Below are 24882 nucleotides of genomic sequence, written 5' to 3'. Positions count from 1 at the left end.
TGGATGCCGCTAGTTTTTTAACGTCAGCTTGGTGTGTCTGGGCCTGAACAGGCTTTGCCAATAAATACCACTTTCATTCACTGAGTCGTCTGCTCCACTGCTCTTTGGCAGTGACGCACAGAGAAAGTCATTTAGGATGACATGTTTTTGGAGCTGAGGTGGCTTATAAATCTGTTTTGTGATTTGTGGGATTTTTACCATGTTATATTTTCCTGCATAATAAAAAGATGGATGAATTTAATCATACATTTCTTCTGCTTGTTTTTGTGGAACTCAGACAGCATGCTTTCGGGAGGAGCGAGACGTGCTGGTCAATGGGGACAGCCAGTGGATCACCACATTACACTATGCCTTCCAGGATGATAACTACCTGGTGAGTCGTAGCACAGGCTTCTGGCCAAGGTTGTGCACAAACCTTTTGGGGGGCTCAAGCAATAAAAAAAATGGCACTCAGCCCACTGACACACACACTTCCCATCCCAATTTTGCCACACCACCGCTATCCATAATCGCACATTATGTTCATAACATTGGACCTGTTTAAGTTCTACTGAAACACATTATTCCATGAGGAAACCACAGATTTGATGTCGTAATGCAAGTCAGTCAGTGTAAGTAATGCAGTCAGTCAGTTTTTTAGACCAATTCATTCACATTAGATCAGTGGTTTCTTTGAGAAATAAAGTTAGGAAGGATGCAATGTAATGGTATTCAAAGAGATCATACCTTTCCAGTATGAACACTTCCAAAGTGTGGCATGGTTCATGCTCTATAGTTGTATCACCCTGTCTACAGCAGCAACGTCGAAATGTGAGGCTAACGTGAAGTATGTGCTTGGCAATCCGTTGACCTCCTGGAGCAATAGCAAGTGCTCGAACATTGAAAATATTTTGCCATCTTGCAATTGGCTTCCTAATTCACATGCCGTATGTGAATGTCCATGAGCCCTGTCCCTGGATTACCGGCTCTTTTGTTTGCTGCTACACAAGCCAGGTGTGATAATGAGCTGTTTTGGCTTTTGATGCTGTCAATTCGGTAGCTATTTGTTTGATGTAGGAAGCACGCTTTTGTCCACTCTGGTCAGAAAAGGTCTGCACACAGTGCAGTACATTGCAGGTATCGCATCATCTTCAAGCCAAATATGAAGTTCTCCCTGAATTAAGAAACACTTATTTCCTTTTATGGTTTTTCATACACACATGTTGGATTGTCCATTCTGTTTCCATGCCCCCCAGTAGCGTTTAGCAACATTCTAATGTACTTAGATTGTTTAATTGTTGTTGTTGCAGTGTTCGTGAGAGAGATGAAGCAGGTGCGCTAGCTGTTTTTTGGCAATTGTATTTGACTTGGCATGTCAGTGATAGGTTCAATTGGCCCGACTTACATTTTTTGTTGGATCCCGGGCAATCAGCAGTCCTTATTTTCAGATCATGTACATTATAGAGGTGCTTCATTTGCTCCTAACACAACCCCACTGAATTCCCCATCAAGTCATGTGGGAAGATTGGCCAACAGAAGCAAGTAATCTTAGTCACGTTATTACTGTGCAGTCTGTGTGTATTTAGACAGTTGGTACAATTTCTGTTCTTTTCTGTATTCCAGCACATTGGATTTGAAATGAAACAATAAATGTGTCCAAATACATACAGACTGAACTCTATCTTTGTTTTGACCTTATGGATGTGATTGCATCTGTGCTTTAGCCATAGTCAACAGTGACTTACAGCCTTTTTTTTTCTTTTTTTTTTGTGGTTACATGGTGGGGAATGATGGAATAATGTACTTATTACATTAGTAGGACTACAGTATAGTATTACTACATTTACAATAATTGCACCCATATTGAGGGCAACTTCTACCATACTAAGGCTAGTGTGATGCAACTGTAGAACTGTAGAACCACCGCTGCATGCACTAAACAAAACTGGGGCCACTGTAAATATTTTCAAACTTCAGCTTGTGACTAATTGCAGCTATATTTATTGTATTAGCCCAGTTTACTGGATTCAACTTGCCTTCACTTCTGCAGTAATTAACTTGGCATACAATGGCTTTTGGGTGACTAGCTTCATTGTTTTAATAACATATCTTCTTTCTGGCACTTCACAAAAGTAGGCAGCGAACACATTTAAACATGAACTTATTGAAGAAGACATTACCTATGCATCCTAAAGAACAGCGCTCACAATAATATTTTCAATAAAATTAAGCTTTTATCATTATCATAGGTAACAAAAATACATGTCTCTATGATGCAAATGCTGTGCACTCGCTATTTAGCGGCCCACTAACATGAAAAACAGGCCAGAAGAAGGTACGATAGAATAACTCTTAGAATCAAACCTCAGCAGAGGAGGAGACGCCAAATTATAAAGAATTATAAAAAATTAATTTAAAATCATTGCCCATATTTTTCTGTCATGCAATCATAGCCAAACAACAATTTTCAGCTTTGCACAGACATAGTTATGGGTGTGAAGTAGCATGAGGCTCAACCTGTGTGTCCTCCACAGTACCTAGTGATGGATTACTATGTGGGAGGCGACCTTCTGACCCTGCTGAGCAAGTTTGAGGACCGGCTACCAGAGGACATGGCACGCTTCTACCTGGCTGAGATGGTTCTGGCCATTGATTCTGTTCATCAGCTGCATTATGTTCACAGGTGAGTTGAGTGCAGCCTCTTGACCCTATATTCTCACTGGGAATCATCCATCCAACCATGATTTAATTAGGTCGTTTAGGAAGGCAGGAACTGCGACGCGCTCATCAGACATTTCAATCTGACTTCATTCACACTGACAAAATCAACTACAAACTGCCATGAGAACATTATGGGAAAAGGCTCATGCTTCTAGGCTGTGTGTTTGCCCTCCTGGCCCTTTCAGTACCCTGCTGCTGGGGTAACCAAGTCATGAACATGCAAGAAAATGAAGGACAACCACCTTTTACTCCTGACACAGTGAGCCAACAATCTATATACGAAGCGGCTGGGCTATCGCACAGATTGGACAAAGTTGCAGAAGTCTGGAGTTAAATCCCTGTAGTTTATGTCTTTGCATGCTGATCGATCGTGTGTATTTTTTTTAAATGCATCAGTTAAAATTATCATTCTTCGTGTTTTCATCCCTCTCCCCTATGGCTTCTGCCTGATAGACTTGATTGGCATGAAATCAGTAAATATGCTGCTGGTAAGAACTTTGTTACAGATGGGGTTGTGCACTCAAAATTGTGGTCACGCAATTTGCCTGATATAATATGATAACATTGGGTCTATTTTACCATAGGCTACTGGTTGAATGATTGTACTTTCATGCCAATACAGGTCTCTGTACAATTTAATATATTTTTATGTAATGATAAACTTTGCTAATGCATTTTATATGGAGTGGGACAATCGTGGTGGTGAGATTAATGTGGTCCATTTTTTGTTGAAAGCAGGGAATTCTCGCTTTCAATATACGATGGATAAATAGCCTCATGATAGTGTATTGCTTTATTTATATGTAGATACCGCATAGTGGAAAGCAAAGTTCAGTTTGCTGGTAGTTTCAATTTGCGTGTCAACGAATAATCACGGGTGAAGAAACTCCATACATCTAACAGCTACAGATTTAAAACATACAGAAATGTTTTGATAACTATAGTACTGTAGCATTCAATCCCCTGCTGTGTTTGCATTCTTAACCTAGCCGCAGATTGCTTGCTGAACAGCGTATTGGAATATTACGTGCAAGATTTGTCCAAATGGTTTTTGCTTTGTTTATTTGTATGTAGATACAGCATAGTGGAAAGCTACGTTGAGTTTTCCAGTAGTTTGAATTCGTGTGTCAACAAATAAACACAGATCAGAACCTTAAGAAACGACATAACGTTATAATAAGCCATAAGTCAACCAACAGCTACAGAAATCATTTCATAACTCTAGTACTGTAGCATTCACTTCCATGTGGTGTTTGCATTTTAAACCCCCTGACATGTAACATTACTGTAGCTTGTCGATTGCTAGTTTAGAATGTAAACCACACTAATACGCCTGGTGGTGAACGTGCCTTTATTTTAAACTGAGTTTACCGTCTTGGCTTCAGAAAAAAATATCGGTTTGCAGTTTTTTGTAACCATTTACAAATCAGTTTCGGTTAACCATTTAACCGTTCGCACCCCTAACATAAACTGCTGATTTAACTGATGGCGACCCTCCTTCTCGCTGGACATGTGGAACCGAATCCACGCGCGATGCCACCATGCAAATGGAAGCTGGGAAGATCTCAATCAATGTAACCCCTCTGTGTTGGAAAGTGTCTACCGGTTCATTTTCGAATGCCAGTGGGCTCCGAACCAAGGCCGTAACAAAATGTGACCGGCTCCATGCTTCAGATACTTGTTTCAAAATGGAACTTTTTCAGTTTATCATTGCATGTTAAAATACAGAATGAGAGCTACACAATAATGCATCACTTGGTGGGATTTTTTGGAGATATGACTGTTTGAATGTTGCATTTTTGCAAAACATAGTTTTGAGGAATTTTCGCTTTTTCTCATCAAAGAACACACCCACAAACCAGGAAGTGTTTGCTATGAATTTTATTGGTTTGATTATGATAGTGTTTTAACCCATAATTTAATGACAATATTAAATAGTACATGTCTCAGATTTAACCTCTAATTTAGCTTCAACTCTGAACCTTTTTCATTCTTCCACTCCCGTCATTATTTTGTCATGACTCCCCCCATTATCATATAACTTCATAACACTGATGACTGCTCTCCCTATTGAGATATTACAATAATACATGTAAATACTATTACAATAGTGCCCACAAATTTTGATAGCCCTAATCAACTGGTATTCACTTGTTTCCAGGTAGCTATTCCACAATACCTTGCATGTGAATGCTTGGCGAAAAGTGACTCCACCCAAACTACATTTGTAGTTTGTAAGTTGTTTATTTATTTGTTGTTTTCGCTAGTTCTTTAGAGTGTCTGGGATGGCCAAAAAGTAAAAAATAAATTACAGTACATAAAATAAAACTACCATTGAAAAGAAGTTAACTTTGGTGGAAGCGGTCGCTTCCCCGTTTTCTATTTGGAACACGACGGTGAGTCTACATTAGTCTATGTTTAGTAGTTTGATTTTGTATTAGTTTCAATAATTAATCCCATCTTCAACATCTTCGTCACTCGGCCCATTGCAGTGAATGCATTTTGAGTGATTGATTTTATGTACGAAATTACTTTCAACAATGCTTATTTTGCGATTAGCTTCAATGTGTTGACCATTACGTTGCTGAATTCGCTCCTGAAGATGGTGCAAAATTAACTGGGGAGTAGATGGGATTATATACTTATTTTCTAAAAGCTAAAATATCATATGGTTGAATGCACGTGACCTTTTAGAGTGTATGCACTGTTATAAAGACTGCGACCTGTGGTCAATACACATCCCCTGTGCTCATGCAAGCAGGGTGACATCCGACTTATTTAACATCCGACAAAGAAAATATAAAATTAGCCCTTTTGCGTGTAGTATCACAAATATGTGATCGCTCCAGAACTGGCCCAAACGCGTACAATCACAAATATGTGATTAGAACGCATCAGTAGAACTTGATAATGTTGTCTCAGTGGGTTAATTACAAATTATCGACATCTTACTGACAGCAAAACTGCGCTAGCTAAGCAATTTAGTAGTTCTTGACCACAGATCTAACACTTGTATCTTAATGTGATGTGTAAACATGATTCCGATATGATGCGAGTCGTCTTGTAGGCTACACATTTGCACCTTTACAAGTTTCAATGTGTTCTGAACAATTCACATGTATCCAAATGTTTTTGCATCTGGGATCGCCAATGGGCAACATAATCATAAATGGCATTCCTCTTGAGAAAAACTACCATTGAACAGACGTTGACTTCTGGTGGAAGCAGCCGCTTCCCTGTGTTCTGTTCAGGACACTGTTCTGTTCAGGACACAGCGAGTCCACGTTAGTCTAGCTAAGTTAACGAACTTCGCTTAAAAATGAACTAACTTGGCTATATGATCTGTTAGCTATGTTTTATCATGATGTGCCACCTAAAATGCAGCATAGTGAAGCACATTGCCGGAATTGTATTTTATGGAGGCGACAATTACACCATATAATTAAGCTAAATGAGCCATTTTGACATTTTGTACACAAATATATAGCAATAACCCCAATATAGGGTTTGCCAGGATATAACTACCTACATCTGAATCATCTAGTAAAGCTTTACTTTCCAATCAAATGTAGAAAACCAAGATCGGATTTCACCAGACTTTTCACCACAAAAAATGTTCAGCAGCTAACGTTAACTATAGGTAGTTGTACCATAATGTTACTTGGTTTACTTTGTATTTCTTCCAAGTTGTTATTTTTAGTCACCATTGAAATATATGTTGTCATTATCAAAGCACATTGTGACTGGACTGGACTGAACGGGGAGTTCAACAACATAATATAACGCTGTCGGCTTGAAGAAATGCCTCTGATCTCCAACAACAAACTATTATTTCTTGCAGTAGCTAGCTTAATGGAAACGTAATCTCATAGTTAGCTCACGATGCAACTTTCATGACGAATAAATAAAAAAATACTTCCACATCAGCTTTGGTTTTGTATGTGTGTTAAGTCTAATTCTTTCATTTTCATTAAAACTTACGAATCACATAGCCAATCCATTTCAGCACACAACGACATGGTAATGCTGATCCAAAGGTGACATTGACTATGAATTGGGCAGGCTTATACGCCTCAGCCGGCTTAAGAGAGTGAATTGGTGTCGGGACCAGCGTGAGCTAACACTGTCTTCCGAACACAGGGACGTTTTGCAGTTATTTGTCATTTTTTATTGAAATATTGGCGCAATTCACATCAATCAAAGGGTTTTGGTGTCTGGGATAGTCAATAAGCAACCTTAATCATAAAGCACATTTCAAGGGAGAAAAACTACCATTGGACGGACTTTAACTTCTGGTGAATGCGGCCACTTACCCATGTTCTGAACACGGTGAGTTTTTACGTTATGGGTAATGGATTTATAGCCGAATGATGGACAAGTATTTGAATATTCCAAATCTGCGCTTATGTCATTTTTGACCAAAATCGAATATGCACAGTTTAAGTATTCTGTAAAACTGAGAGCTGCGCGATGTTACCCCCTTTTCCTCCCGGCGTCACATTTGTCTGGACTTCATTTTGTGGAAGGAAAGGATGAATGAATAGCTGGCATGATTTCTTCTTTTTTGTCTTTGCTAATTCAGTGTACCCCTTATGACATTCTTCTGTTTTAATACTTGTTCTGCTTTAAGTATGATATCTTGCTGCGTTCTGTTAGATTTTCACCTTGTTGTCTCCATTATAATCTTAAAATACCATGTTATATTGTAGTCTACATTGCTAATGGTTCCTGTTTACAATTGTTGGACACATTTTTGTGACAAAAAAGAAGCAGGCCCTCATACCTGTGAACATATCTTCCCTGAATGGAGACACAAGTCCATCTGCTAATTGTTAACTGTTCTAGGAAGGCTTGCTGGGCCATCATTGTAGTTCCTCTTTATGGCACGTAGGTGTGCTGTGAATGAACATGACATAATATAATGACAAGAACAGGCCATTCAGCCCAGCAATGTTCACCTTTTCATACCACTAAAGTGTACCTACTTTAGCATCTCTAGTCTTTCCTCATCTTTTATACACAGAATCACTCTGGACCTTTTCCAGCATATCTTTCCTACCATCTTTCCTGTGTATTTTGCTAGTTTCTGGATGTGATGCTCTGACTTATGGTAGAACCTATGCACTTGTAAGTCGCTTTGGATTAAAAGCGTCTGCCAAATGACTAAAATGTAAATGTAAAATGTAAATGTAAATCTTTCTTGTAGTATGGTCGCCAGAACTGTATGGTCCCCAGAACTGTACACAATACTCAGGTTTGACAAGGGTATTGTAAAAAGTGAGTATTGCTTCCTTAGATTTATACCCAATACTCTTGGTTCCTAGCATCATGTTGGCCTTTCTCCTACAGCACATTGGCTAAATGTCTTTTTCAACTTGAACACCTTCTAATTTCGTACCACCCATAAAGTAATCCTGCTTTATGTTTTTACTTCCCACATTTAGTTGTATTAGATTACTTCAGTAGATTCCAAACTGTTAGCTAGCTCCGAGGTTTGTATCATCTGCAAATTAATTAAAGTACTTCAATGACCTTAACAGAGACAGTGAATGAGGAAAAGTCATTCACCACAATGCCATTAGGTGTAGATCAGGGCATGAAACCACTTTGAGTCTTCCTGAGATCAGACTGGCCTCAATAATTGTGAAATAGAAGACTTCTTAGAGTTGACCGTCCAGCTAAACGGAGTAACCGGGCAATAAGGGCCTTGGTCAGGGTGGTGACCAACAACCCAACGGTCACAATAACAGAGCTTCGGAAGTCCTCTGCAGAGATGGGAGAACCAGCCGGGCGACCATCTCAGCAGCACTCCATTGGGGGGTTGGGGGGGGGGTGTGTGTGTGACTGTGACTGTGCAACTGTGTGCGTGCATGCTAGGGCCTGTTTCTGGCTGCGTATCTGTCTCAAGGGGGGTGGCCTACCAGACCTCATGCTGACATCCTGCTTTAAGATCCAAAATCTTGCAACAGACCTGGCTTGTTCTTTTCTTTTTTCTTTTTCTGGTGTTCTACATTTTTGTCTAAGACTTTTGGAATGTTGGGCTGTCTTCTTGGTTTTGTCTTCTCTGGGACGAAACAAGCTTGATTTTCTTGCATCCATTTCCTTTGTGACTGTTATCTGTCTGTAACCTTCAAGGAAGTGAACCACGTCTTTAGATTAGACATTCATATTTTTTGTAAACTAAATAAATCTCTTGATTTTCACCTCATTGCATGTTGTACATTTTGATAAAGGTTGATCCAACAGGTTGCTCTGCCTATGAACAAATTTGGTAATTTTGATCTTGACCATAATTACCAAATGAAATAAAATCAGTATAATTTACATGTTGGTTAAATGAGGTGTTTGAATACTGGACACAAGTGTATCAACAATTAAGAGTGCCTGCCATTAAACAAGGGTGCTGACGGTTAAAACTGCTGGATTCAGGAATTGCATTTAGCTAAATCCTTGCTTCCCCGACATGAAGATAGATATAGATGATGGACAATGCAAGCTGGAAAAAGATAGTGCTGTCCATGAACTAACTTAGCTTATTAGAGGTGATTCTTTTCCACTCTATGACTTAAGATACCTCTGTTGCATGAGGAAAAGTCCATATTTTAGCAGAAAGGCCACACCATTGTGCAGTGGGCTTCACTTGCTTTGCGCTTGTTATATACTTGCATGTATCACTGCTTGCAGCTACATTTTATACATAACCATGATGTATAAAAATACCTTCCCAGCTTTCAATGTGAATAATTTGATTACAGATGTAAAATTGTGGCCAAATCAAGATATGTCTTTATCCATTTGGGACAACTAGATTTTTGTATGTCCTTTTTGTTTGCTCTTGTATTTTTAAATTTTGATTTATTTTTATTATTATTATTATTATTATTATTATTATTATTATTATTATTATTATTATTTTATTTAACCATTTGAAGGAATTTTAGGGTTTTTTGTGTTTTTTTGTTTTGTTTCGTTTTTTTGCCTCTCAGGGACATCAAACCGGACAACATCCTGATGGACATGAATGGACACATCCGGCTGGCAGACTTTGGCTCCTGCCTCAAACTAATGGAGGACGGAACAGTGAGTTCAGTGTGCTACCCAAAAACTAATCCTCTCTGTTCTTTGGAGCTCAGTCTTTATTATCACATAGAGAAGGCCAATTATAGGCAAAGGTGAATTAATGAGTGAGCTCAGTGCAGTTCAACACTGACCAATTAGCCTACATTATTTGATGATGATGTGATACTGAGTTCAATTTCCATGTATCGGGAAGTGAGGATTAATTTGAATAGGTTTTGCTCTGAAACCAGCTGTTTTAACAGAGATCATTACCCCTGTATAATCTCTGCACTCTGAATACTGAACCCAAGGGTTATTGGGTGTTCAAACACCTCACTCAACCTACATATAAATTATAATTACAAAGATATCAATAAAACCTAGAAAAAAGAAACAACAGGGCGAACGAGGGTGCGAGTTATTCTTATATTATTGTTGGCGGGTGTGTGCTCTGACCCTATTGTTGTATGGAAACCTTTCCTCCTTTGGGGTGGTCGTAACACCTTAAGTGGGCTGGACTCAACTAATAAATGGGTGCATTGTATTGTTATTTAAATATATTGGTACATACTGGTGTTCATGGTCATGTCTATCTTCACAGGTGCTCCAGGACCTGTAGAAGAAAAAAAAAAAAAAGAAAGCACTGCAATATTTCAATGGTATCTATTCCTACGTAAGTTTCTGTTAAGATGGATATCGTGAACACGGCTATGTACCAAAATAAGAAAACAATGCACCCCCCCCCCCCCAATGAGCTTCCAAAATTTCAATTTTCATTAAAAAATTCTACTTTTGAATGCAAGTCACTTTTGACTATCTGCTTATATAAGTATACATATCATATAATGAAATATGGACACTTTTTGGGTCTAGGGAGCATAGACTGCCATCCGTCTTAAAATTACATTTTAAGTGAAGTTAGTGAACCTGAACAGAGAAACCTAATAAAAATGGCTCGTTTAAAACAAAAGATGTCACAGACAATGCTGTCTACACCAGTAATAATTGATAGTGGGGGACTCAATTATTTGAGGTGTAGACAGCACAGTCTGTGCTCGCGAAAATGAATTTTGCACGGTGTGTTGCCTGCCTGGTGCCCAGGTAGGAGCGCATAAGACCAGCTCCTGGCCAGAGCAGGGAGGGATCCAGTTGTCATGGTCCATGTTGGGACCAATGACATAGGTAAGGGCAGGTTTGAGGTTCTGCTGCACAAATTTGTGGAATTAGCAGAAAGATTAGGAGCAGATCCTCCACGGTAGTGGAGCAGAGGGAAGAATAACTTTATCTGCAGGTTTAACATGTGGCTCTGACATTTTTGTAGGAGAGAGGGGTACAGGTTAATGGGGCATTGGAACTCGTTTTGGGACATGGGTGAGTTATACAAGCGTGACAGGCTGCACCTGAACTGGAGGGGAACCTTTGCACTGGGCCAGCGTTTGCTTAGGGTAGCGCAGGATTATTTAAACTAGAGACTTGGGGGCCAGGGAGGATAGAGAGGGTAATGGGCAGGGAGGTACAGACTGCCCAGCCAGAAACTGCAAAGGCTACATGTCATAGTGAGAGAAATAACAAAATCTTTTCAGGGCAAAAATGTAATGGCAATGGTGCCTTGGGACAGCAGGGAGTGAGGGAACAGGAAAGGATGTGTAGAAGCAACAAACTGAAATGTCTTTGTTTAAATGCTAGAAGCATAAAAAATAAGTTTTTGGAATTTGAGGCAGTTCTTATTAGTGGGGGCTATGACATTGTAGGGATTGCAGAGACATGGCTTGGGGATGAAGATGTGGATGAATATAAAATAGAGGGGTATAAACTTATTAGGAAGGACAGAAGGACAGTAAGAGGGGTGGGAATGTGGCTGTTTATGTAAGAGAAAATATTAGTGTGCAAGAGATTCCAGAAATAGACCAACACATGCCTAGTGAGGATATTTGGATTAAGCTTACAGGGGAGGAAGATGAGGGTCTTAACTTTGGAGTGTTACCGACCACCAGCTTCGGACTGTAATTCTCTTTTAAAATATGAAACAAGCTTGCCAGGGAGGCGAGACTATTATCCTGGGAAACTTCAATTACCCAAATATTGACTGGAATTTGGTTACCAGGCAGGGAGAAGGCGAGGAGGAATTTTCAGATGTTATAAATTATTTTTATATATTTAAATACTTTTTTGACACTGCATGTCAGTCAGCCGACAAGAGGGCAATTGATTTTAGATCTGGTGATATGTAATGATTCAGACAGAATTTGCACGATAGAGAGGTAATGGAACCACTTGAGACAAGTGACCATTCCACAATAAGTTTTGATATATTTTAGAAAATTAAGAGGAGTTCCTCCAAATCCAGGAAAGGGGACCGTACCCATCTCAGAAACTACAGGCCTTTCAGTCTAACTTGTATCACATGTAAAATATTGGAATCTATCATTAGGGACAAACTGAAATTATTTATTGAAAATGATAACATTCTAAGGGATACCCAGCATCGTTCAAAAGGGTAGGTCAAACCTTTTGGCATTCTTTGAGGAAGCTACCAAGTGTTTTGATGATAGCAGGGCTTATGATTATTGTGTAGTTTGATTTCCAAAAAGCATTTGATACTGTACCACATGACAAACTCATTATCAAAATGAGGACGGTCGGAATTGTAGGAGCCATTTCTAAGTGGGTTCGGAATTGTCTACGGGAAAAGACCCAGAGTAGTAGTAGGAGGGGCCTTATCCGAGCAGGGTATTGTGGGAAGTCCCACAGGTATCGGTGCTGGGGCCACTGCTCTTCCTCATTTACATAAATGACCTTGACATGGGCATTGAAAGTAATTTAGTTAAATTCGCAGATTATACAAAACTACGAGGTTTAGCTAACAGTATAGACTCTACTAAAGCAATCCAGGCAGAGTTAAACAGAATCCAGAAGTGGGCGGAAACCTGGCAAATGAAAAATGAAATGTACATGTAGTGGAGGCAGAAACACTGGGGGTTTTCAAGACCAGGCTTGATACGATGTTATTTAGCTTTTTGGAAAACTAGGCAGCACTGAAGGGTAGGAAAAGGCAAGCATTGCTGGCCTGAATGGCCTGTTCTCGCCATTACCTTATGTTATGTTATGTCATATAATTACAGAAGAGAAAAGAGAATAAAGTTCATGATCCAAATGTATTATCACATATAAGGTGTGGGGTGTTTACTGTTATTCTTGCCATGAGAATGATGGTGTTAGGAACGAGGCCCTTTGCTATAATGTTACTTTTTGCGAACAATATCAACAAAATGTCAATTTGCGCAATCGAGTATATCAACAATGTATCAATTACATTTACATTTTAGTCATTTGGCTGACGCTTTTAATCCAAAGTGACTTACAAGTGCATAGGTTCTTTTACAAGTTAAAGCATCACACCCATAACTTTTAAAATACACATGAAGTGCTGTTCTAAACCAAAAATACAGTCATCGTAAGTGCAATTTTATTATTATTATTATTTTTTGGGTTAGACAAGAGGGATATCGGAAAGGGGGGGGGGGGATCAGGAGGGAGGACTAAGGTACAGTTTGAAAAGGTGTGTTCTTAGTCTCTGTTGAAATAGGGGAAGGGATTCTGCTGTCCTGATAGTGGTAGGCAAGTCATTCCACCACTGAGGAACCAGAACGGAAAACAGGTGTGAATGTGCAGCTCGACTGCCAGGTGCTCGTAGTGAGGCAACCATAAGGCGACCAGAGCTGGCAGACCGGAGTGGTCTATCTTGGGAGTAGGGAGTGATTAAGGATTGTATGTAAGGTAGGGCAGTCCCTTTAGCAGCCTGAAATGCCCACACTAGGGCCTTGAAGCGGATGTGTGTGGCAATAGGGTATAGGGCATTCATTAAACAATAATATTTAGTGGCTTTTCGGCAAGTTTGTATAGCTTAACAGGCTCAATAATAAAATAGGCAACTTAAGTGCAGCAGCACAAATTAAATTAATTAATGACATGAAAGGCAGATGACAAGCATATATAAACTTTTCAAAATAAAGAAAAGCAAAAGCTATCATGGGCTTTAACACAAGATTAAGATATTCTATATCAAATCTACTCTAGGTTTTTTGGTTTAAGAAGAGATTGTGTGGGGCTTAAAATGTTGCCTGCTGTGCTGAATACATGCTCTGATGGAGTACAGGTGCATCTCAAAAAAATAAAATATCATGGAAAAGTTCCGTAATGTAATTCAAAAAGTGAAACTTTAATTTATTCTAGATTCATTACACATACAGTGAAATATTTCAACCCTTTTTTTGTTTTAATGTTGATGATTATGGCTTATAGCTCATGAAAATAAAAAATCCAGTATGTCAAAATATTAGAATATTAGATGAGACCAATCAAAAAAAGGATTTATAATACAGAAATGTAAACCTTCTAAAAAGCCTTTCATTTATTCACTCAATACTGGTTGGGCAATCATGGGGAAGACTGCTGACTTGACAGTTGTCCAGAAGACACTCATTGACACCCTCCACTAGGAGGGTAAGCCACAGAAGGTCATTGCTGAAGGGCTGGCTGTTCAGAGTGCTGTTATCAAAGCATATTCATGGAAAGTGCACAAGCAACAGGGATGCATTGAGAGGATTGAACTTTTCCACGATATGAAACATTTTATAGATGCACCTGTACTTAACAAAACATAGCATAAGGTAATGGCGAGAACAGGCAATGCAGCCCAGCAATGCTCGCCTTTTCCTACCCCTAAGTGTACCTACTGCCTAAATTGCCTGAAAGCTAAATAGAATCTAACACTGTATCAAGCCTGTTCTGGAAGACCCCCAGTGTTTCTGCCTCCACGACATGCACTGGCAAGCTATTCCACACATTGACCACTCGCTGTGTGAAGAAATACATACTAATATCTGTACGGAATTTCTCCTTTGCCATTTCCATTTGTGTCCTCTCGTTCTGATAACCGAACTCAACCTGAAGAATCCCCTATACTTCACTTTGTTAATCCCTTTAATGAATTTAAAAGCCTCAATCAAATCCCCCTAAGGCTTCTTTTACTAAGCTTAAAAAGATTAAGCATCCTAAGTCTATCCTCGTAACTGTTATCTTTTATACATGGAATCAATCTGGTTGCCCTTCTCTGAACCTTTTCGAGTGCCTCTATGTCCTTCTTATAGTGCGGTCCCCAGAACTGCACACAGTACTCGCAAGTGTGGTCTAACAAGAGTATTGTCTATGGTGAGTATAACTTCTTTGGACTTAAAATCAATACTCCTGGCTATGTATCCTAACATCCTATTGGCCTTCTTTACTGCTACTGCACATTGACTAGAACTTTGGTCAGCTATGACCCCCAAGTCTTTTTCCACTTGAGCACTATCCAATTTTGTACCCCCCATAAAGTAATCCTGCCTTATATATTTTTTTTCCACATGTTGAACTTCACATTTATTTGTATTGAATTTCATTTGCCAGGTTTCCACCCATTCTGGATTCTGTTTAATTCTTCCTGAATTACTTTAGTAGAGTCTATACTGTTAGCTAAACCTCCTAGTTTTTGTATCATCTGAAAATGTAACAAAATTACTTTCAATGCCCATAGTCATGTGCACACGTCACTCCCGAATGTTTTTGCTGAGATGCGTTCAAATTGGCAAATGACAAAGTAATGCATTTACTGCAAACATTTTCAGCTGTTCGCTGAATTTGAATACACCTCAAATTAGTTAACCTCGTCCATTATAGGTGAGCCCATTAGAACGACCCAGAGCAGTGACGATTAAAGGTGATTTAACCTACTCCTTGGTACATTGTAAAACATCATAGTATTTTACTTTTTTGAACGCTACGGGCCGTTAGAACAGAATGATGAAATACAGAAGTTGCAACTGCTGCATAATTATTTTGACAGTATTGTCGTGGAGACCATCAACCATTTTTTATTATCGCAGGGTAGCATAACACCGTGGCATTGAATGCCAACAGAAAACTGTGAATACAATTCTGCTTGTTGGTGGCCTAATCCTTGTTTCTCCATCCTTTCCCACAGGTCCAGTCATCTGTGGCTGTGGGCACGCCTGATTATATCTCCCCTGAGATCCTGCAGGCCATGGAGGATGGGAAGGGGAAATACGGGTCGGAGTGTGACTGGTGGTCTTTAGGCGTCTGCATGTATGAGATGCTCTTTGGGGAAACACCTTTTTATGCCGAGTCCCTGGTGGAGACCTATGGCAAAATCATGAACCACAAGGTGAGGAAAGTTGTGTCAAAGTTGCAGGTTAAAAATCAAAAGGGTAGAGACATGGCTGGAGTCCCAACTAGGGATGTGACAAGTAATTGTGTTAACCATGTACCAATACAGCTTTTGTCCGCTAGGGGTTGAATATTATTCATGAAAAAAAAAAAGCTGAAGTGGCCTATTGACAATAATGCAATTGCATTTTCAGACTTTATTTTGGACCATTTGAAATAGTTAACTTTAAATGTCAGCATTGTAAGTCAGATAATAGCCTCATTGGCAAATTAAAGATTTTAATTTACATTGGCATTGTGCTCACAAATGTCCGGCAGTCTGTAGGTAAAGCCATGTAGGCCATGTCCAGGCATACTGCTGGTCAATCGCAATGAATATGTAATATTTTTAAATGCATCGGTTAAAATGATAATTCTTTGTGTTTTCATCCCTCTTCCTTATGGCTTCTTCCTGACAGACTGAATGGCATGAAATCTGTTTCTGTTGTCAACTTTGTTACAGACAGGTTTATGCACTCAAAATTTCTTAACATAGATGTCCAATATTTGCGTGATATAACATAACTATAAACCTTTTAAAGTCTTTTTTTTTAGTCAGGGAGTCAATATAGGCTGCAATTTGGCTTATTTTTCTGTAACCGTAAACTTTGCCAATGCATTTGATTGAATTCTTTTTAATTTATTTTTTTAAAGATTTTTTTAGGCCTTTTTCAGCTTTATTGGACAGTATAGTATAGAGAGACAGGAAGAATGGGAGCGAGAGAGAGGGAATGACATGCGACAAATGTCAGACGGTCGGATTCGAACTGCCGACATCGCAGCTCGCAATGAGCATGCGGTCAGTGCTCTACAGGCTGCGCCACCGAGACACCCTGCATTTGATTTTATACGTTGCAGAGCAATCGTTGCGGTGCCATAATTAATGTGATCCATTTAAGGCAGGGAATTTTCACTTTCAATATCTGATGGATAATGATGCTACTGGTCTAGCTAAGGGTTCTTCTTTTATTCCAACAATTCTATTAGATTTTTAGAAATATTTATACTACGCAGTCCTGGAAAATGTAGGTAAGCTAGCTCTGGCTAACATTAGCGATATAGAACACAGCACTTAAATGGATTGTGAATGCTATTAAGTAGAAAAATTAATTGGAAAATTGTTGGATTTAATAAAGTTATTAAAAGTGGTTACACACAGTTATAGCCAACTTAATCCACTTGCGTACTTAGTAATATTGCCTACAACATTTGTTCAATGATGTATTGCTTTATTTATTTTGAAGTAGATACGGTATAGTGGAAAGCTACGTTCCTTTTGCCGGGCATTTGAATTTTCGTGTCACCTATGAACCTTAGGAAATGCCATCCAATAAGCCAAACGTGAACCACACAGTTTTCAAACACACAGAAATGATTTGATAATTGTAATACTGCAACATTCAATTCCCGGTAGTGTTTGCATTCTTAACCCCCTGAAATAGCCAGAAATTGCTTGCTTAGAACTAGCTTGTCGATTGCTTGTGTAGAATGTAAACAGCCTGACAGGGAGTTATCTGCATCCATAATCTTTCACTTGTCCAAGCACTTTGTGAGTTTTGTCACTGGTGGTGAAAGTGCATTTATTTTGAACTGAGCTTACCTTTTAAAATTCAGAAAAAAAGAATTGGTTATCGGTTAATATTTCTTTGTAAACATTTTCAACTATGTTTCGGCTAACAGTTTAAACTTTTAACCGTTCACACCCCAAGTACCAACCCAGCTAATAAGGAACATTTCAAGATTTTTTTTTGTAAGATAACATTATAAGACCATTTCCCAATCCACATCACTCTGCTCTTATGAGCTAGCTAGGTAATAGCTAATATCTACTACTAATACTAATAACTACTGTCCTGTATAATTTCTGCATTTATTCTGGATATGACTGCAGTTTGACCAATATTTGTTCGTGGAGAGAAGTTCCAGGTAGCAATTTTCACTAGATTCATGTCCAGTAAATTCCGTAAGTATTTTCTTTTAGTTTTTTGCACCATTCTTTGCAAAATCTAGAGACTAGTCTGCGTGAAAATCCCAGGAGATCAGCAGATTCTGAGATACTCAAACCACCCTGTCTGAATGCAACAATCGTTCCATGGTCAAAGTCACTTTGATCAACCATCAGAATAGGTAAAAAATTTGATGTGAACATTAACTGAAGCTCCTGACCCGTATCTACATTATTGTATGCATTGCACTGTTGCCACACAATTGACTGATTAGATAATCGCATGTATATATGCGTTAATGCAGAATAGGTGATGACCGTAGCTGTATATGCTACAGAGCAAGGTGGTGAACGTCATGTAAATGTTGCTGTGGCAATTTGGTGGGACAATTTTATTATTTTGAAAAGCCACTTGGTGTGCATGAGGAAGGACAGGACTTATTGTCATTAATTATATCTTACCTGCGCTGGGAAATGGGAGGGACAACAAAAGCTCATGTCAATTTAGTGTTGCTTCTAATCAACATCCAATTTGTCCCATTGAACTGTAATATAACTGGAAAGGAAATGTGGTCACATAGTTTCATTCAAGCCCATTCAATTTAGTTCTGCAAATGGCACCACTGTAAGATGGCTTCCATGCCCCGGAAATAGAATTACTGATGACCCTGTCATTTCTTTTTAGTGTTGTATAAACTCATCAGCCCCAAAGCTGACATTCCAGTCATCAGTATCAGTCGATAGCATTCAATATCAGCAGTCAATATCATTTTACAATTTTCCAGGGTCAAACTTTTTTCTAGGCTGAACCAAAAAGAGAACCATCAAAAATTCCTGAGGCAATGCATCGAATATGCAAACCGTAGTTGCATCACTGTTTCGTCACTTGACGAGGCCTCACTACACTGTTGCTTCAGTGACAGTCTAGCATATATCTTGATGCAGACTAGTCTCCAAATCACAGCTAAACAAATTACCCAAGTTACCAAATAATTGACTCCGGGGGAACTAGCTTCTTGGCTGTTTCTCAGCTAAAACTTATAAAGGTTCCATTGCTTCGCTAGCTAGCCATAATTGCCACTTATCGTGCACACAATGTTTTCAAATGCTTTGCCGCATGTAATATTTCTGAGGGCATATTTGACATCTGAAGTTAAATGTAGGTAACATTTTGGGGAGTTGCCTATAGTAACTCTCCGAAATGTCTAATGGTTAGCCTTTACAAAGCCAATGGTGGTAAGTCGCCAAATGGTCAACTAAACTGCTTAGTTAACCAGTTGTTTGAGCTAGCTAGTTAAAGAAAGAGTTATTTTAGTTAACTACTCGTAGCTTGTTTTCCTTGTTTTGTGATAGCATTTAGGAGTACGGCTGTATTGAAAACTTGCGTATGGCAAAATGCTGTGACTTAACTGGGCTATTCTGTTAAAAGCGAAGTCTCATTCCTGGGCTGCAAAATAGGCTATTTTTTTCCACCGTGGGTATTTTGTGAGCTCATTCGTGTCTAGTTGATAGCAAGGCAAGGCTGGCAGAAAGCCCAAGATGGGGTTTGGACAAGCTCCCAAACATCGTCCAAGAATGACAGATCAGACTGTTTGCTAACCTGACCATGATCACGTCTAATCAGTTAAAACCTTTTATTTTAGTTTTTTTGTGCAACATTTAGTATGATTTAGACTATTCACCCTGGTCCTGTTTCTTTACTTCATGGATTTGCACCTGGATGAAATCAAGGGCTTCATACAGAAGTTTCTTTGACCTGTCGGCCGCCTTCGATAGTCAACCATGAGATTCTGCTCTCATCGCTGACTGGGATGCGTGTCACAGGAGCTGCACTCGCATTGTTTTCTTCCTACCTCTCTGGTCCTTCCTACCAAGTGACTTGGAGGGGCTCAGTCTCTGACCCAAGCCCCCTACAAACTGGAGTCCTGCAGGGCTCAGTTCTTGGTCCTCTCCACTTCTCTCTATACACCATGTCTCTTGGTTCTGTTATCTCTTCCCATTACTTTTCTTATCATTCCTATGCTGATGACACTCAACTCTGTCTTTCCTCCCCCCCCAATACCCAGGTCACCAGACAGATACCTGCCTGCTTGGCTGATATCTCTGCGTGGACGACTTCCCACCACCTGAAGCTTAACCTTGGAAAGACTGAGCTTCTCTACATCCCTGCTTAAGTCATCTCCGACAATCGACCTCTCACTGATTGTTGAGGATTTTGTAGTATCATCCTCCCATACAGCCAAGAATGTTGGCGTGACTCTTGATAACCACCTCACTCACGCTCTACAATATGCACCGTATCCATCATCTCCTGACGGAGAAAGCAACCCAGCTCCTAGTCCAGGCGCTCGTCATTTCCCCTCCAGATTTCTGAAACTCCCTCCTGGCCGGTCTCCCAGCGTGTGCCATCAAGCCCCTCCAGCTGGTCCAGAATGCTGCAGGCCACCTGACCACCAGTCAGCCCAGGTCGGCTCATGTCACCCCACTTCTCATTGTCCTCCACTGGCTTCCTATTGCCCGCGCGCATTAGCTTCAAGGCACTAGTGTTGTGGCGCTACTGCCCCACTTTACATACAATCTTTAATTGCTCCCTACTCCCCAGCAAGACGACTCCGGTTTAATGCGAATTGGACCAATAATTATTGAGAAACTGAGATGGATAAAATCCCAACTACTTTCCTGTGTGTGGAAAATAACACATTATGCCTGGTGTTGCAAACACCAATTCACATTCTGAACAGTGCACTTGAAGCAAGGGCCTGTAGGGTTTTTTACACTTTACGAAATAGTGATATAATTATTTGAAACGTATACATCTCAGTCCTCAAGTGGGTGCCAAATATGTAGGTGAAGCAGTGTATAACTACAATTAGTAATCATTCTCAAAAAATTACGATTATCTGAAATATCTAACCACAAATTTTGTATTTAATTAAATTATATCATTTTTACCTTGCACTGGTAAAAATATATATCAGTGTTTGTGATTATGCACTGTAGCATACGTTGCATTTTGTATGGAATGAGAGGACAAATAAAGTTGTAAATATTGTATTAATCGCTGGAGGTAAATGATTCCCTAGCTGCTAAATCGGAGGCACTCATTAAGATAACATTAAGAGGTATTGTCGTTCTGAAAAAAACATGGTCCCTTCTAAATGCTCTTCTTACAAAGATGGCTTGTTTGTCGAAAAAGACAAGACCAGTGTGATTTCCCCAGGGAATCAGAACATCGCCGTGATTCAAAGGTCTGATTTGTGTCTGGAGTTTTGGGCTGCACACACAGCATAGATTTGTTACCAAATAGTTTTCTCGCATGATTTTTGGCATTGATTTGCTGCCATGTTTTATTTTTTCTGTTGGTGAAGAACTCATTCTCAGCAGAACATTTATTGAAAACCCTAAAGGGTTTCAACCAATCCCAACATTATTTTTGATAGCTTGCAATTTTGTCCAAATCCCTGCAATATTTCCGCATAAAATGGTCACAATGGCATTGCTTGCAAATTTAGTCAATCACCACACTTTCGTGGATTCTTATGAGCCCAGATCAAATCAAATCGCACCTTGACCTCAACAAACCAACTTTGACCCCTTTCAGTGTTTGTAAACATTGAAGCTGTGCTTGCAAACTGATTTTAAGTGGTGGCTAGCAAATCCAAAACAATTTCATGTTGATGGCTCCTCAGGAATGTTGCTCCACTAACTATAAAAGTTTATCGGCACAAGCTGAAGAGAGGTAGGGTAAAAAAAAGTGCTCCATTTAAAAAAAAAAAAAAGGAGACTACTCTTAGCACCGGAATTACGTTACATTCTTGCTGCCTTCCTGTCAGAACGGGTTCTTGCTTCTTATTTTATAGATTTTTGTTGAAAGAACACTTCTTTAATAGTCCCAGCTGAGATGTACTTGTGTATATATATTCTTGTTAAACTTATTGTTATAATTCATATTTTAAATTTTTTTTAAAGCAGTGAAGTAAAGATGGGATGATGCTGCTGATAGCAAGCAAATTTTCTTTTGGATGCTTGGTGGTTGGTTTGGGTGCTTTCCGATTGATGATGTAGGGCCCTCGCACCGGCCGCCAAATAAATGTAGGGTCCTTTCACGGGCCGCCAAATAACGTAGGGATTTTACTCTCTACGAAACCGTGGTGCCAATTAATGTTATGTAGCAGTATAACTGCAAGAAGTAATCAGTCTCATAAAATTACTATTATTAGAGATATCTAACCACAAATTTAGTATTTTAATGAATAATTAAAATAACCAATATTAGGGGCCGCGGCGGTGCAACAGGCTAAGATGCAGCAGACTTGTGGTTGCAGTTCGCTGCAGTTGCACACCGGGGACCGGGGTTCGATTCTTGAAAAAAAAAAAAAAAAATTGCTGCTCCAGGGGGAGGGACTTGGCAGGGTTAGTAGATCGCTGCACAAAAAAAAAAGCACCTCGGGCGCCTCGGAATCACGTTTACCAGCATGTGGCGAGACGGCTTGAAGAAGGCGTGTCGCTCTCCGTAGGGCCGCCGAGGGACGGGGTGTGGGCGGTGTATCTAATACTAGCTCTAATTGAATTAGACGGGGTACAATTGGCTACCAAATTGGGAGAAAAAAGGGAAAAAATCCGAAAAAAATTTAAATAAATAAAAATAACCAATATTAATGATTAAACATATCGATAACCTGTAGGTTGGAAGTTCTTCGAAAGACTGCTTTAACTCGGCTCTCATGTCTATGTGACGCCTAATCAGACACCAGGTTTAATAAAATATATTTATTAAACACAGAACAGATAAACTAACGGGAAGTTAGTGTGTGTGTCCCTTGGACAAAGGAAAGGTAAATTGGGCGTGTCAGTGATAGAGTTAGCTGTGAAAAGAGACTACTTGCGTAGTAAATACACGAAAGACGGCGAATCAATTCAGGTATATATATATATGGCTAACAAAAATACATTCAAACGGTAAGACGGCAAATATAGAACACAGATTCACAAACAGTTAAGACTTGCGATGGTGCTGCGAATGTGTGTCCTGGAGAGGTGCGCAAAGCTGGGGTGTTCCCGTCTTTGCCGCGTGTTGTTGTCTGGTCCGCTCGGTTGCTGGAACAATGTTCGCTGGTCCTTTTTCCGGGTGGAAAAGTTAGTTGATGTTGTTCCTTGGTGAGCTTTGCAGGGGTAAACTGATGTAGCGTTCCGCGTACACCAGTTTCCACTCGCTATAGGCCACGAAGTTACCGCAAGGTAACTAGGTGTGTCCGTAGGCCTGGTAGTGCGCTGTGCAGCATTCAGCCTCTGTCCGAGTCTCGGAGCAGATGAGCTGAAGCGAATGGCCAAAAAGGGTGCGTCGAGGAAGGGAATGAAGAAAGGGAAGAAGAGAGGGATCCCGAGAACATGTCTTGCTCTCATACGGGAAAGTTTATTGCTCCTGCCATTACGGGATTGGCTGAACCAAGCTAGACGTCATGCAGGGTGGACGTCGCGGAATTGTCCTGTGGGATTGTGGGAGTTGTGGTTCCTACAATGACTTGAATTAGTTGTGTATGACTATGCAGTGTACTTTGGTGATGTGGTTATGGGATTTTGAGGTGTTTTTGTGGGAGAGGCTCACAGAAGACCTTGGTTTGAAATGAATGGCCGGCTACTCATTTATATATACATTTTTTTACAGGAAGTTTGTAAAAAAAAAAAAGAACATTTAACATTCAAGTACATTTTGGTGTATTTCTTTGCCCATCCCTGTCTGTGACAGACCCCTAACCATTAACCCCATGCCCCATTCTTGTCTTGGAATCGCCCTGTAGGAGCGCTTCCAGTTTCCCATGCATATGACAGATGTGTCAGAGAATGCCAAGGATCTGATCCGGCGGCTCATCTGCAGTCGAGAACACCGGCTGGGTCAGAGTGGCATTGAGGACTTCAAGCAGCACCCCTTTTTCTTTGGCATTGACTGGGATAACATACGCACCTGCGAGGCCCCCTACATCCCCGAAGTCAGTAGCCCCACGGACACCTCCAACTTTGACGTGGATGATGATTGCCTGAAGAACTCTGTAAGTTGCTCCATGTTCAGTATCAGTTGATTAATAAAAATGCATACATTCTCAAAAATCAACTGTTGTCAGTTGAGCGGCTCAATCATTTATTTGATCAGAATTTTAGTTAATCTGATATGGATGTAAATATCCACTTAATAACTTTTAAGTGGATAGGCTACAGCAGTAGAAGTCTAAAAAATGTATAATAAATACCTAATAAAGTGATCGGTGAGTGTATATATGCCCGAATCCTGTGGTTCCCAAACATGATCCTGGGGATGCTGGATTTTGTTCCAACTACAGTTGCAATCCCTTTTTTCTTTTTAAAATCTTTTTTCTTAAAGGTACAGAATAGGTATGATTTTTGTGTTAAACATTGTTACAAGACAATTGTAAATCCCTTCCTATCATTGGCTCACTGGCATGCTGACTCACCCTCTGCCTGTGTTTTAGTCCTTAAATTCGGGTTTCAAAATATACCCGGCCCGACACTCTGTACCAAATCATTGTATAACTACAATAATTCAAGCTCATTGGTTGAAAATTGGTTCTAATTGCTGCAGCCAATGGCGTTTCAACATCAGCATGTGGACAGAGAAGGGGGAGGGATAAACAGTGTTGTGGTTTGAAGGTGTTTGTTGCTGCTATTTCTTTCTTGACCGTTAGAAGTCCGAAAGTACCTATTGTACCTGTAATAATCTTTTCTCAATTATGTGCTTTTTGTGTCGAGAGATTATTTACCCTCTTAAGCCACATTACTTCTGAAATATGATGCATTATGAAGATACCAGTTTGATGCTCATTATGCTATGTGGCATAATTGCATAAAAAGACGTAATACAATTATTCAACTGATCAAATTAAAGACTGGGGTAAATCATT

At 39.8% G+C, this 24882-nt stretch overlaps 1 protein-coding gene across 2 annotated transcripts in view; it reads left to right on the top strand.

Annotated features, from left to right (window-relative positions):
• The window catches only part of LOC133128378 (serine/threonine-protein kinase MRCK alpha-like), a 159555-nt gene that overhangs the window by 34148 nt on the left and 100525 nt on the right, over positions 1–24882 (top strand). For both annotated transcript variants that reach the window (XM_061241830.1, XM_061241828.1), the window contains exons 4-8: positions 278–373; positions 2514–2662; positions 9687–9780; positions 15782–15982; positions 23767–24015. In XM_061241830.1, coding sequence (XP_061097814.1) covers positions 278–373; positions 2514–2662; positions 9687–9780; positions 15782–15982; positions 23767–24015 — 789 coding nt within the window. The remainder of the gene's footprint in view (positions 1–277; positions 374–2513; positions 2663–9686; positions 9781–15781; positions 15983–23766; positions 24016–24882) is intronic.

This window comes from Conger conger, chromosome 5 (genome assembly GCF_963514075.1).
Source record: "Conger conger chromosome 5, fConCon1.1, whole genome shotgun sequence".
Classification (NCBI taxonomy): Eukaryota; Metazoa; Chordata; class Actinopteri; order Anguilliformes; family Congridae; genus Conger; species Conger conger.
Note: the sequence above shows the minus strand (reverse complement) of the source record. Positions and strands in the feature narration are given on the sequence as shown.